The following is a 14,566-nucleotide window of genomic DNA, read 5'->3' as shown; positions in this document are numbered from 1 at the left end:
ATAACGGAGCAAATGCAAACGGGAAAACAAAGTAATGTGTCTCTAAGAAGAAACCTTCCAAAACTTGGATTAGTGCTTGGTTTGCTAGTCTTTTTGTTGGTTGGCGGCTTAAATGCTATTGGCAAGGAAGAGACTGCCGAACCATCCCAAGCCAACCCGCAAATGCAACACAGCGAACAGGCGCTCGGCGCTAATAACACCAACGTTGAAGAGCAGAAACGGATAGAGGCTATCATTCTAGGGGGCTTCCACAGGCTCATCAGATTTTTGTCCAAGTCAAACCCGGAGTTAGAGCGGCATTTAGGGTGTCAAGATGTTCAGCAGCTAACAGACACTCTAACGACTGTTGCCTGTATTAACATAGACCTAAGCAAGTATACTGCTGAAGAATTGGACATCCCCCTACATTTAATGGGGATCTCGTTCAAAAAAATCTGCATTTTCTCGACTGACGATGCACCAAGCTCCAGAGGAAAGAAGTTTGTTTTACTAATAGCAAACATAGAAAACCTAGTAGCAGAAACGGTTGAGATTTCTAACATCCCTACAGTAGATTTTGGCAGGAGGACACGTTACACCCAGAAAGGTTACTTTGTGGTGAACCTTGTGTTTGATAATGTATCCGAGAGTGTGATTAATTTCTTTTTACAGTTAGCTGTGTTTTTGCACTATATAAACCTTACAGTAAGAAAGTGCAACATAACAAGCCTTAGCTGGATAGAAAACCTGACAATTAACACGTATATGTACAGAACAAACAAGATATCTCTATCCCTGATTGATCTGCCCCATCTCAGATCCTTTAGGATACCCTACGGCAGCAACTTTATGAAGATTGGCCTGATAGATTATATAGTGCTTAGAAACCTGGGTGATGGACACTTTGATCTTGAAGAAAACGGAATGGGGAGTTTGTTATCTTTGCTAACGTCCTCCCCTCTAGAACATCTTACTCTACCAATGAACATTTTCAAACTCTTCTGGATGGGTAAGGACTACACCAGGTTCCGCCAACTGAATACGGTGAAGCTCTATATAGAAGACATAGAAGGCATAGAAGGCATAGAAGGCATAGAAGGCATAAAAGGTTCCGAAATAGATAGTAGCCTAAACCCCTGCACAGAAGACCTCTTCTATAACACAAACACAACCGAACTAACGCTTTCTTTTAAGCCCGAGGTTAAGCTAGGGGCCAAAGAGGTAGAGCTTTTTCTGAGATGGATAGATCTGAGCTTTATGAAGGTTAAAGCGATAAGTGTCAATGTATCTAACTCGGAAGATCTCTTGCCACGCATCCAAGCCAAGAAAGACTGGAAGTGTCCAATCCAGACGCTACAAGAGCTAAAAGTTGGGGGGAAAGAGGCCACACTCACCCACAGATGGGAGCTCAACCCGAGAACATCTAGCTTGTCCGAATTTACCCGAAAACCAAAAGGCAGCAGTTTGGTCTATCTCATTCCAGTTACTAGTTACAAGACGTGGAGCAATGGAGACATATTTGCTAGTCTAACCACAAAAGCAGCCAAGACTCTTCCAAAGAACACCCAGGGCATAGAGTCAGTCTTCACATGTCCAGTTTGCCAAAACACGGAAGATGACTGGAAGGTGGAAAGCAAAGCACCTCTGGTTAGTCTGTTTGATTGCGGGCACAGTGTCTGTTTTGAGTGTTTCTCTAGTCTGTTTAAAATCAGTACAGACTACCAAGCAGAGACAACATCCCCTCAGACTATCTCCTGTCCTATGTGTAGGGGGGACGTAACACCCGACGCAGTCATACTACTCACCCAAGCATCCAAAACACAGATGAAGGTTGTTACGGCACCTATTAACAAGTACTTGCTAAAGACGTACCTGATCAAGAAGTATCTGGCAATAGAGTTTATGGGTGTAGCCCCAGCGGTTGGTAGCATAGACCGGCTGGATCAGGACAAGTTCCCCAATGACAGTGTGTTTAAGTTGGGAGTGTGGAGCAGGTTTTGTCGCTGGTTATCTAACACCAAGATTGTCAAGTGTTGGAAAAAGACTTCTTATCAAGATATGTTGGTAATACCTTGCATTGTGTTGGTATGTGTTCGGGTTTCTATACTCTGGTACAAAGCTCTGAGCAACATATGGCGTACCTGAAAGACAGCATAGAACTAAGGGATCGGCCAGCAATGCCAGTATGGTCCTTGTTTCTTGATTGGGAGTATGGGTTGTGTTATCACGATGTGATATAGTTGCTGAGAAGGTTTTCACTCCGTCTTTTGTGATATTTTGACATAAGAGGCGGTGGATAGCAGGGGCATTGGTAGCACTTAAGGTTACCACCAATATCAATATTGCTACTAGCCCCTAATGCTCGTATAGAGGCTAGATCTATGTTGGAATAAACACCCTTCTTACTCGCTCACAGACCACTGCAACCATGCTTTAATGTGTTATTTGTGTTTGGGTTAGGATGGAGAGACCGAATACAAAGGGGAATGGTTCCAGCGCATAACCAGCCATGACCACAAGACACCGTTCTCTAGGTTTGGCATCTGGCGGTATATGTTCTAAAATATCCAAAGGCTACCGAAAAATAAAAATGACCCATTGTTAGTGTTGGTAGCTGGATGTATAGGATGTTGCTTAACAATGATCGGGTTAGTGCGTTCAGATACCATAGATAAAATATTCGCCCATCAACGGATGTGCATATCAACAATTATTAGATCACGGTTTCGGTGCTTTCTTTGGCCAGCATTCCAATAGTTAGTCGTTTGGGCTAGTTCGTGAATACTAACACCAGCATTAACCGCGGGTTAGTGTGGTTACTTTAAGACCATGTAACGGGTTATTAAATTTATCAGTGCCCCCCTTTGCATATGTGTACTAATAAATTAAGCTACATGGGTTGCTAACGACTGTGGGAGAGTGCTGAAAGAGGTTTTAATGGATCTGTATGATAGACGTAATTTCTTCACATTAGGATAGGGTGCAGTGCTATTTTGGGTGGGGGCGGCATATATAAGTCGGTGTATTTGAATATTGTCTTGTTTTACACTGTATTTCAGTTTGGCGGCGTGCTTGGGGTTCTAGCCATATACATTCGGGCAATACTAGTTTCAAATCCGAGCCTGTAATCACGAGATTCAGCCAGCATATGCAAGATCAAATAACATCTCATCACCACATAAACATAAAACTATAAAAGTCTGCAGCAATCTAACTTTATGGACGCATATAAGGTCAGCAGGGGAGACACATTTGCAGACCATGGCGTATGTGTATCTAAGGCAGAGGTTTGGCAGGAGGGAAATACTACAACAACTACAACACCCCCTCAGCCCGGGTGTATTCCAAACAGAAAAAGGCACAGCAGGGACCCCCTTTTGATGTTGTGTATAGAGATCTTCATTGGGGCTATCTTGGTTAGGTGTTTTGACGCTGAAAGCACCCAGGCCCTTGGGGGCACCGACCTAATTGCACAACCTGACACATATGCGCACATAGTTTCGCCATATACTGCCGAGACTGTTGCCTTTTTCAAAAGTTGTGGAGCAGAACTGTGTACGATTACAATAGGAACGCAGAAACACATTCTAAGAGCACAGGGCAAAGCAGGACACGACATCCGGCTTTATAAGGCCACACTCGCTGAGATTCCAAAGAAGCTGGTTGATGGCATGGTGTTTACTAGTTTGGGGATTATAACCAAAAGGAGTGGGGATGCCCGGCAGTCTGATTTAAGTAGCCCCAGGGTTAGCAAGGATATGCTTGCCAAGCTTTTCACAGGCTTTGGGAATGTTTATGCCAACAGTCTGCGAGTTGTGGGGGGTCTAGCTGTGGGATGCTGTGCATTGGATAGCATCTTTGCTAGGATTGTTGTTCAGAAGGTGTCCCTGGTTGGTATGAACGGGGATGACATCGGGTGGATGTTTGCCCATAACGACTTCCGAGAGTGTGATTTAGCACTGGTGGTAAGAGGTTCTTCAACCATAGAAACGCTTGGGTTTATGGACATGCTGCAGTGCAGAAACCTATTGGAGGTAAGCCTTGAATGCCTGCCTAGGTTAAGACATATGGACTGCGAAATGCTTGAAAGCGGGCGGGTTCAGGATAGTCTTTCAATAGGGTTTTCACTCGAACACGTAGCTTTGTCCCAGAAGGTTCTTCATGGGATAGCTAACAAAGGGTGGAAGTGTCTTAGCATCCCCAAGTTGCTCTGCGACAAGTTAAAACGCACATACAATAGCGTCTATGTCATTGAGAAGCTTTTTATCTGGTTTGACCGGCTGGAAGATGTCAATTCTCTTGCTGATTTCCGCCCACCCACTGTCCCTGAGAAGAAGTTGTCGGTAAAGATAGTTATTGCTGAGTTTCGGATTGAAGAAACGTTTTTAACCATCCGGCTGGTCAAAGCTTTTGCCAATTGGGTAGGGCTTGTTATGAAGGGTGTACTATCATTCAACATGCACGTAGCAAGCCAGTTCAGGGTCCATAACTGGCTTAAAAAGACGGATTTCGTTTTGTGCAACTCTCCAGACCTTCAGCTAGTTCGGGTTGACAAGGCACTCTGTGTTGTCTCAGACCCCAATAATAACCCCAACAATTTCATACTCTATATACCAGCTACTCTATACCCAGACTGGGTCAGTGGGGCTTTAGGCCAGAACTGGTGCCCAGCGTCTGTAGATTTGGCCAAGAAAATAGCTCAAACCAGGCCACTGCTGTTCTCTCCTGAAGATGAAGACATGGTGGTAAGGCCCCATGCATGCCTTTCCTGCAAGAAGCCATTCTTCACAATGGCTACCCAGAAAGATGTCCAGATGCTGGTGTGCTTTTTCACGGCGTGGAACTATAGCATCTGCAACATCTGTTTGTCCGAGCTGTATTTCCAGGCCCGAACCTCGCTAACCCCCATTTGCTTTCCTGGGACCTCTTACACCCTAAGACGGACTCCCAAGCAGAAATACATGGTGAAACAAGAGAGCAAGCTATCCAAACCGCGATATTATTTGGCGGGAGGCGAGGAGGAGAACCTGGTGATAAGAACATCCCCCTCCAACCCAGTTGTTGATTATGATCCCGTTGTATCATATAGTCTTGGGTTGTATGACAGCGAGCACGAGTAGCGAGTCTATTTATGAAAAAGAATGGTAGTGCTCTGATGGCTACACATCCGAACAGCAGATCCTTTGTGTTTGTCAGAGCCCCAGTTCAGCCCAAACCTAGCCCAGAACCCAGCCCCAGTCCCAGCCCTAGCACCCAAATAACACATTTAAAACAGTTTTTCTTTTGCCCAACCCTTTCAAACACATTCCAAATACTGTTTTAATCTATAGAGGCGCCAAGACAGACCAGTCTCTATTTAAGAGGCGCGCTATGTCCGCTCTCCTTGAGGTGCATAAATAGCTGGTTTCTTGTTTCAAATACCTCTTTGCACTTTGCACAGGAAAGAGCAAAAGAAGACCCTACCCGCGGCTCTTGTTGCTTTTCCTTCCGCTTGGGGGCTGTCTTGCCCATAGGCTTTTTTGTGGCTTTTTGTGGTGGTTTTGTCGGGGGCGTTTCATCCTTTTTGCTTTCTTCTGAGGGATGACTCTTACCTACGTGCTCTTGCTCTGTGTTGTTTATGGGAAGAGGCTGCTCATCAGGCAAAGAGCTCTTTTGCTTCTCTTGGATTGGCTCTGGTACGTTCCCTTCTATTGTATGTTCTTCCATCGCCTTGATAAGCTTTTCTAGGTCCTCGGCGGACAGCTCTTCGATTTTTTCCCGGTGCTTCTTGGACTTGGTGTGGTTTCCCAGCTGGTTGAGACTCTTGAACGATTTCTTGCATAGCTCACAGAGGTAGAGGTCCCGGCTTTCGGGCTCTTCGAACGCCCTGGGGGATGTAGATGGCGACAGAGGTTTCTCTTCTGTGCGGTGTTGCTGATACTCTTTTTTCAGGGCTTCTTTCTCTTCTGGGGTTAGTCCTCGCACCTCTTTCATTTCCTGTCCATTTCGGGTAATTTTTGGTTTGATGTTGTTCAGAGTGGTTGTCTTTTTTTGTGCCGGAGCCATTCGCGGGTCTTTGCCGTGGATGGTTTTTGCTAGCTCTTGCACCCTGGATGAGTACTCCAGTCTTTTGGCATTGATGCGCTCTTTCACTTGGGCATCAATATCTCTCTTTCCGTTTCTAGTAAGATTGTCGTAATGGATGTAGAAGTCATACGGGGTAACATTAAAGTGTCTTATCGTAATAAACCTGGCATAGAAGTCGTAGAATAGCTTGGGGCTCCCCTTTGCGTATCCAAATGAGGGCGCTTTGTGGAGCCGTCCTTTGGTAATCTTCTCTATTTGCGCAATTTCGTCAAAGAGCATGTTGATTTTCATGTAGTCTCCCTCGCCAATCTTTTTTATCTTCTTTGCTTCTTCTATGCACGCGTAAATGTTAAAGTCTGGCTCTTCTTTCTTAATGGGCGGCGCTACAGACCCTCTTCGTGTCCCGTGTGTTCTTTTGAGTTCGTCGTATGCGTTGTTTATTTCCGAGAACACCTCCGGGCCTATGCTCTGCTCTCTTCCAGCGTAGGAGTCTGGGTGGTATTTGATAGCAAGCTTTTTGTAGGCTTTGGTTATTTCTTCCATGGTTGATGCTTCAGACACTTCAAGAATCTCGTATGGTGTCCTTTTTCTTGTTCGCAGCGCTATTGAGCTTGCTTGTCCCATGGCAAACAAAATTATTTCTGCCAGTGAAGTAGGCTGCCAGGCTGTGGCCGACACATCCCGAACACTGGGCAATGCTTCTGATCCATAAAAGAGATAGGATTTTAAATTTACAATGTTTAAGCTGGTACAGTGGAGATTAGGCTTTTATGCTGTTTGGCTTGCCGCGGTGCATGTGGCGGACAGTTCATCAGCCGAGGAGGAGCAGGCCGAGGCTTTAAAGAGCCAGCCACGGTGCCCCGCCTGCCTCAGCCCAACAACGGACTCTCCAGCCCCCAGAAGGGAAAGAGCCGATAGCGAGGTAGATCGGGTGCTTGCTGGAAGAATAGCCCGAACACAGTTAGTTTGGGGGGAGGGGATGCTGGCCGGGAACCTGGGGGGAGCAGAGACCCCGAACAGCTTCTCAGAGAACGAGGAGGAAGCGTTGGAGGTTATTTCCGCCAGCCAGGCGCACAGAAACAAAAGATTCAGCCAGAGAAGGCCGGGGGGTGCCGAAACACAGAGCATGGCCAAGCTAAAGCACCAGCTCGAGCAAGCGCTGCACAGCCACCTAAACAGCCAGCAAAAACAAGACTCGGCCTTCCAGAAAGAGGCATGGGTGCTTAAGGCGCACACGATGGTCGTTTCCATGCTTGTGCCGCTTGAAAAAATCATCAACACAGAGATCCAGTACATTGCCGAGCTAAACGCACATGTTGTTATTGATAAGAACCTGATTGAGAAAAGAATCTGCCAATGCTGTCTTAGGAATGACCAAGACTTCTCCTCTGTGGTAAGAAGATATATAAACCAGCACCTGCCCGAAACAGACATTTATGAGCAGCTTATTCAGCGCTGCCACGGGTCGACACAAGAATACATGAATGCCATGCACCAGGCCGTTCCAAAGCTGACTAGGCAGCTAAAGGGGCTGTTTGCGTTTTTGCTTGACAAGAAGGTCTTCTCTTTTAGCAAACGGGAGCTATATAAGCTGTGCCGGGGAGTTATGGCTGCCAATAGCTTCTGCGCCAATGATATTTTCAACCTCATTGGCCAACCGCAGACACAGTCTCGGAAAACAGGCGGAATGGTCCAGATGTGTGTGACTAGCTTATTCACTCAGTTTTCAGGGCCTGCGCCAAAGCAAACCCGCCTAAAGCGGAGCAGCCGGGTTGTGAAAAATCTGAACAGCCTGGTTTGGTTCTGTAAGGACACCCCCGAGCTAGAAACCAAGCAGAGTGTCTTTACACTGCTCAACACCAGCAGAGTAGAGGTTCTTCTGAACGAGCTAGCAGGCATCTTTAGTAGCGCCCTTTCAGGGTGTGGACCCAGTGTAGCGGGGCAACCTGCCACGGGAGAAGAGGTGTGCAGCTCTCTTCTCGAACAAATAGTTGCGACCCTGAGCACATTTGGCAGCTGCAGTGCCAGCGTTTTTTACATGATCCGCCAACTAAATTTTGGAAATGGATACATTTTAGCCCCGAACAATCTTACACCTGAAAAGAAGCTGAAAAGCGTTAAACTGCTTATTTTAACGCTTATCCACCAACAGAAGGAGTACTATGCCATGCCAAAGGCGCTGACCGAACTTATTAGCAAAGAAAATCATTTTTTCCATTTAGTGAAAAAAATGCAGGCATAATACTTTGCCAAAAGGTTTACCAGACCTGTGCCAGTGCACCGAAAAAGTTTGAAACAACGCCCCGAACTACAGGGGTTAGTTGGAGGTAAAAGCTATATATTTCCAATAAAATGTTCATTCTATGTCAAAACAATTCTTGATCCTTTTAGAGTTTATTCTGATGATGCTTTCTATAGCCTCAACCAACACCGAGAAGACGTTCCAAGTGCTTGAAGGAGCTATCAGCTCCGTGTTCTGCAAGTTCATTTTCTCAGGCGAAGAGGAAGATTTGGAGGATGTAGGCATGCGTACACCAGGAGGTGGCTACCAAAGACCAACCCGAACAGCGTCATGGCACAGCAAGCCGCCATGCACCCCAAGGCCAAAGAGGTCGACCTCAAAAGCATACAACGACGGTTTTCGTAAAGAGTCTATGCACAGCCAAGACCAGAAGCCTCCCAGCACATCACTGGATGAGCTTGGTATAGCAATTCGGAGGAACAACACGAATTTCAGCGACTTCAACAACGTGCCAAGAGAAACCCTTGAGGAAGATATTGAAATCAACAAAAAACACATAAACGGCTTCAAAGAGTGGTTCAAGAACCGCGTCAACGCCGAAGCAGCAATCTTATCGAACAGCGACAGTATGAGCCAAGATAAACGGTCACAAGCCAGACTGGACCACCTGACCAACATGGTGGTTATTGTTGACCATATTTGTGACTACGTAGCAATAGCGTCTGCGTACACAGTTGATGACTGCTGTGCGTTTCTTGACCTAATGGAGGAGGCGGCGTCTCTGATATACCGGGAAAGCATGGCAACAGTCCTTGAAAAATATGTGGGCATGGTTCACAATTGCATCAAATGCATTATCTTTTTTCTAACTGCAGAGATGGACTCAATCAACAATCTGCTTTGGGAGTGCCCGAGATACATTGAAGGCGACAACAAGCACGTCAAAAAGCTCAAGAAGCTCATTAACCAGGCCCTAAGCACTTTTGGAGCGACGGGGAGTGTTTTTGAGGGCATTAAAGAGTTTCAAAAGGCCGCCAAACTTGACGATGGCCACGGAAATTATGAAACAACGCCCATGATTACGGTAACCGGGACCAATTTGGCGCCACAGGTCAAGAAAAAGTGCAAACAAGCAATATCGTTTGCCAGAAGGAAAATCAGCAACTTAACAACAGCAATTATGGAGATCAAAGAACACAAATTAACGATGGTGCGAAAAATCGAAGTGTACCACGCCCAGGCGTGCAGGGTCACGGGAAAGTACTTTGGCGAAGTGGAAAACAACATTTCCGAAGTTCTTTTCAGGGCCAAAACCATTGAAGATTTTTTGATCTATCTTAACCAGAAGTACGGGGACAGCCAAATAAAGCGCCCTTACATCATAAAGGCCACGATCAGCAGCAATATGCTAAAGCAGGCCATTAACCTCCAGTACCGGATCAGGGCCCACGGTCTAGAGTCAGACGCGGAGGCCATTCTTTGCAACATGCTTAAAATTTCGCCCTGTACCCTAACAGACCTGCCCACCTACTTTGCCTCTATTATGTCATACAAGCTCATTACCATCTTTTCCTTCCAGTGCAAGAAGAGGAAAGCCTTTAAGTACATTGAAGAGTTTCGTACGGGGCTTGGGAGGGGCCTTTCGAGCATATACATCAGTGAAATCAACCAGGCCACGAAATACTGGCTGAACCCAACCTACCATGTTAGCCTGGAGGACAGAGAGGAGGCAATTGAATCGTATATCATGCAGGAAGGAGAAAAAATCACCAAAACCATAGTCAAACACCTTCCCAAGCCAGTAGCCAAGCAAAACTTCATCGCCAAGATGGTAACGGGCACCATGTTCCCAAAACAAGAAACTACAACAGACCCGGTCTACAACAGCATCTGCTCCCGGGTTAAAGACTCCCTTGGCATATACCACCCCAAAAACTCGGACCGGGGCATAGGCGCCCAACCTGAATCCTCCGGCTCAGAAAGTAGCCTGTATACTAGCTCAAAGACTAGCGAGAAGCAACGTAAGAAAACTGCCAATGCAAAATACATCAAGAAAAACCAGATGTTGCTTATTAACAGCCTGGCATTCCACAGAAGAGTTAAGGTGCTCTTAAGCCGGCATGCAGACACCAAAGATCAGCACGACAAGAGAATTTACCAAGACATGATTGTCAAGGAGTGCAATTTTTTCTCAGATATGAAAATACTGGCCCGCGTAGCTGATTTGGCCAGGCGGAATGGCACAAATACCAGTGGGTGGAGCCAGAGCACTCTGTGCACCTTACTCAACACCCATCTTCAACCCAATAAGTCGCTTACTGAGGAGGAGAACAACGGTCTCACTTGCGATGATTTGGATGAAATCATCAGAAGAAACGCTGACAGAGCGCCATCCCGGGCCTCATCTAGCTGCTATTCATCGTGGTCGCAGGGAATTGGCGGGGGGTCAAGCTCGACGGTGGCCCTGAGAGGTATGGAGTCAGGCGGGAAACCCTCCGACTTTATTAAGGGAAGACCCTCCAGCTTTAGCGGGGGAAGACCCTCCAGCTACGCCCCAGGCACGCCCCAGCCAAGTCCACGGGCACCACGGAGAAAGCTTGGGACTAGGAACAGCTACAGTCTTGATAACCGGAAAAGCTATGGATATTTTTGAAAGAACATAGAGGCAAGCATGGTGAATCTTAGCTTTGGCAAAATAAACAGCCGCTTCTTTCACTAAGTACAAATTTCAAGGATGTTTTTTGACCATGCAAGAAATGCAGCCAGGCAAGGGGCGACGAAAGACAGTTATTCACGAAAAAGAGGATAAGGCAGGAAAAACCAGACGAAACACGGCGCTTACCAAAGCAGCGCCAAGAGAGTTTCTCTGCAACATCCAGCACACCATCCAGAGTCTCCTGGACCAGGAAGATACCACCAAAAACATGACCATTACAGTCGATGACTCGGGCCCCAAAAGATACCTTCTTGAGGCAAGCGATGGAAACCGTGCCTGGATAGAAGGGAACTACACGATTTCAACGCTTCTGCAAGAGCTGGCCATGGCAGACATTAACCTAAGAACAATCATCATCCCGGAGGACCGAATAAACGAGGACCCAATGAGCCGGCTGACCAGGCTGATAAAGACGTGTTTTTGGAAGAACCTGAAAAGGGTGCTGAACAAGGACGGGCTCAAACTTGCACTGATAGACACCAAAATCAAGAGGGTGGAGTACTACCTCTACGTTCCCTTCCAGGACAGGGCTGCCTGTACATACTACAAAGGCCTGGAAGCAGTGCTGGGCAGCGAGGGGTTCAGGGTCAAGGTCATTAAGGTAAGCATGGACAGAAACTCGCTGGGCGGGGTTTACTTTGGCGACACCCTTGAGTCAAGAGAAGTGCTCTGCGACACATCGCCGGGGCTTCTCACCCTTTCAATGAGACACTTCAAGATGGAAGAAAAAGACCCACAGCTGTCGGTTAGGTCAGAGCGCCTGGGAAGCTGGCACAACCCAATCATCCAAAGAAGCAGCGCGGTGATTGAGGGAGAAGGACCCTGCCCGTTCTACGTGCCGGGAGGGCGGTTCAATGAAATGTACGGCTGGGACTCCTACTTCATAGCCAAGGGGCTCATTCACAGCGGAGAGCTAGCAGAGGCCATGTGCATTGCCGAAAACCTTAGGTACCAGATTGTATCATACGGAAAGATTCTCAATGCCAACAGAAGCTACTACCTCTTCCGGGGGAACCCCCCTCTTTTCTCCACCCTTGTTGATGAGATAGTGGAGCAGCTTACCTCCAAAGAAAGAGAAACGCACCAAACATGGATTGAAGAGTGCGTGGATGCCATGGTAAAGGAGTACCAGTACTTCCAGCGCGGGTACAGCGCCGAGCTGGGTCTAACCAAGCACCTGCCCGGGGGAAAGGGGGTTCCAATGGAAACGGAGGAAGGCCACTTTTTTTCAGCAGTCAGAAGGTACGTTGAAGGGGCAGAGGCCTGGACAGAGGCAGAGCTGCAGCAGTACGTTGAAAAGTACAACCGCGGAGAAGTGGCTTCGCTGGAATTTGAGCAATACCTCCAACACGACCGGGCAGTTCGAGAAAGCGGGCACGACACGTCAAAGCGGGTGGATGGGATTGCAGGCAGTCTTTACACAGTTGACCTAAACTCGCTGCTCTACAAAATGGAGAGGGACATTCTTCGCTACCGGGAGGTAGAGTCAATTCGAACGACTTCAGAAAAAAGACAGGCGGCCATCAACACGGTCCTCTGGGACGGAACGTGCTTTTACGACTACAACGAAGACACCCAGGGTCTTAGCAGCTACAGGGGAGCAACTTCTCTTTACCCGCTTTTTAGTAGGGCCGCCGATGCAGAGAAGGTTGAAGTTCTCCTGAAAACGATCCAGGACCTGGTGGGGGCGGGGGGCATCTTTACAGGGAGCCAGAAGAGCTGCGTCCTCCAGAAAGGCGACATGCAGAGGCAGTGGGACCACCCCTATGGCTGGGCGCCGCACCAGATACTTGCGTGGATCGGGCTCTCAAACTACGGGGAGATAAAGTACGCCAGGACACTGGCGCTGAAGTGGTGCACAATGATTGGGAGGATCTTTGCACAGTATAACGGGACAGTCACTGAAAAGTACAACCTTGAAAAAGAAACGCACAAGGTGGCGGTTGAGTACGGGAACATTGGAACGGACATCCAGTATGTGCCGCGAGAGGGTTTTGGATGGACAAACAGCTCCTGGCTTGTTGCCCAGGCCCTTCTGAAAGAAGAGGGCCGGAGAGAGCTCTATGCGCGCATATCTCTGGGCAAACAGGTTTATTCAGCTCAATAAAAAGGCTTCTTCCAAAGGGACGCTGCTACCTCGTGGAGGTCCAGGCCGTGTCTGAGCCCGGTAATCCCTGCGGAGCAGAAAAGCCAGGTTTTGCTGCCCCGAAACAGATAAGCAATCGCAAAATCAAAGAGATGCGAAAGAATTTCGACCCGAACCTGAGCATTGGAAAGCGCTCTAAAACACGCCATTGCAAAGAAGGTCATAAAGAGGGTTGAGATTCTGGAGATGTACCCGTTTGCAGGGCCCGTGCCCATTATCTTCAGGTACTTCTGGACCCGGGCAAGTATCCGGGTTGCTGAGGTGCCCTGGATAAGAGCGCGGAAGCTGGTCTTTTTCGGGGGCACAGAGCGCCAAAGCGAACCCACCGGCCCCCGAAACACATCCTTCCCCGTTTCTTTCTCGCCGTTTACCTCAAAGCCTTCTTCTCGCCTTCTTTTAAGCATTGTTACAAAAACGCCTGTTTCCAGGTGCTTGACAAAGAACGACTCATCGGCCAGAATGCTCTTCCCAAGGGAGGGGGCACCGCTCCTGGAAACAAGCATGAATTTGGTGTTCGGGTTAGTCCCGGGCACACAGGATACCTCCTGGTTGGTGATTGTTAGGGGAGAGGCAACGTCAAAGGTTTGGAGAAAGCACTGGGTCCCAAGGTGCTGCAAATGAACGACCTGCCCGCTGGTTAGAACCACGGAGGGGGGAGGGTTGCCCCCAAGCTCGTCAACCACCACTCTCCACCCATGCTTCTCCCCCACCCCGAACAGTGTTTGGCTCCCGCTTCCGTACTTGCCATCCTCGGACTGGTGGTACACCCCGCTGCCTGGAGAGACCATTAGGCCCTTGCTATTGAGGTAAAGAACGTCTGAAGACATCAGCGGAGTGTCGTCCTTTTGGATTTCAGGGATGCTGTACAGAGTGCACGCCAGCGCGAAGGCTAAAGCCAGGGGAAGAAGCGACCGCTTCTTCAAACAGACACAGAGCACGCTCCCATACGCTAGCGGGGAGAGGGAGGGCAGAAACACCGAGAGCCACCACATATCGGTGGCGTGGATGACAGTACTTAGGAGCACAACAAAGGAGTCGTGCGAAAGAAGCAGCGGCAAGTTCTCAGAGTTGAGCAGAAGCACCAGAACAAGCACTCCCTTCAGCATGGAACTGCCAACCAGGAAAGCAAGCCCCAGGATAGAAACTGTGCCAATAACTTCGTTTGTGTGCGAGCATATGCCAAAAGCATAGTCAACTACTGTTTTTAGGATGGCTGGGCACTTATTTTCCTCTCTTGGGACGTTGGATATCACAGAAAGGAGTATAACCGAGCCAATAGCCAGTGTCGCCACCCTATTCTTTATGCCGCCCTTGGTTTGTGCCTGCATTGTGTTTGTTATGTGCGCCGACACCACGCTTTATTCTTTATTGGTTTATAGCTATAGCAACGGGCTGTGCTCAGTGATGCCCCAATGTC

The 14,566-nt window shown here is 48.0% G+C and overlaps 7 protein-coding genes across 7 annotated transcripts; 5 read left to right on the top strand and 2 right to left on the bottom strand.

Moving 5' to 3' along the window:
* Positions 1 to 2,124, top strand: NEDG_01848 (uncharacterized protein; the record flags this gene model as incomplete). The annotated part of the gene is made up of 1 exon (XM_067689266.1): positions 1 to 2,124. A coding segment is annotated over one exon (2,124 nt), but the record flags the coding sequence as incomplete, so codon positions are not given.
* A 1,073-nt stretch (positions 2,125 to 3,197) lies between these two features.
* On the top strand, positions 3,198 to 5,099 carry NEDG_01847 (uncharacterized protein; the record flags this gene model as incomplete). The annotated part of the gene is made up of 1 exon (XM_067689265.1): positions 3,198 to 5,099. The coding sequence occupies one exon, from the start codon at positions 3,198 to 3,200 to the stop codon at positions 5,097 to 5,099; it is 1,902 nt and encodes a 633-aa protein (XP_067545065.1).
* Positions 5,100 to 5,331: 232 nt separating this feature from the next.
* Positions 5,332 to 6,669, bottom strand: NEDG_01846 (DnaJ -like subfamily A member 5; the record flags this gene model as incomplete). The annotated part of the gene is made up of 1 exon (XM_067689264.1): positions 5,332 to 6,669. One exon carries the CDS (start codon positions 6,667 to 6,669, stop codon positions 5,332 to 5,334), a length of 1,338 nt encoding a protein of 445 aa, XP_067545064.1.
* A 112-nt stretch (positions 6,670 to 6,781) lies between these two features.
* On the top strand, positions 6,782 to 8,287 carry NEDG_01845 (uncharacterized protein; the record flags this gene model as incomplete). Its single annotated transcript, XM_067689263.1, has 1 exon — positions 6,782 to 8,287. The coding sequence occupies one exon, from the start codon at positions 6,782 to 6,784 to the stop codon at positions 8,285 to 8,287; it is 1,506 nt and encodes a 501-aa protein (XP_067545063.1).
* A 121-nt stretch (positions 8,288 to 8,408) lies between these two features.
* Positions 8,409 to 10,940, top strand: NEDG_01844 (uncharacterized protein; the record flags this gene model as incomplete). Its single annotated transcript, XM_067689262.1, has 1 exon — positions 8,409 to 10,940. One exon carries the CDS (start codon positions 8,409 to 8,411, stop codon positions 10,938 to 10,940), a length of 2,532 nt encoding a protein of 843 aa, XP_067545062.1.
* Positions 10,941 to 11,034: 94 nt separating this feature from the next.
* On the top strand, positions 11,035 to 13,110 carry NEDG_01843 (alpha,alpha-trehalase; the record flags this gene model as incomplete). The annotated part of the gene is made up of 1 exon (XM_067689261.1): positions 11,035 to 13,110. One exon carries the CDS (start codon positions 11,035 to 11,037, stop codon positions 13,108 to 13,110), a length of 2,076 nt encoding a protein of 691 aa, XP_067545061.1.
* NEDG_01842 (uncharacterized protein) lies at positions 13,104 to 14,477 on the bottom strand (the record flags this gene model as incomplete). The annotated part of the gene is made up of 1 exon (XM_067689260.1): positions 13,104 to 14,477. One exon carries the CDS (start codon positions 14,475 to 14,477, stop codon positions 13,104 to 13,106), a length of 1,374 nt encoding a protein of 457 aa, XP_067545060.1.
* Positions 14,478 to 14,566: the final 89 nt, after the last annotated feature.

Source organism: Nematocida displodere (assembly GCF_001642395.1).
Source record: "Nematocida displodere strain JUm2807 chromosome Unknown 8, whole genome shotgun sequence".
Taxonomy (NCBI): domain Eukaryota; kingdom Fungi; phylum Microsporidia; genus Nematocida; species Nematocida displodere.
This window is presented reverse-complemented; position numbering and strand designations above follow the sequence as displayed.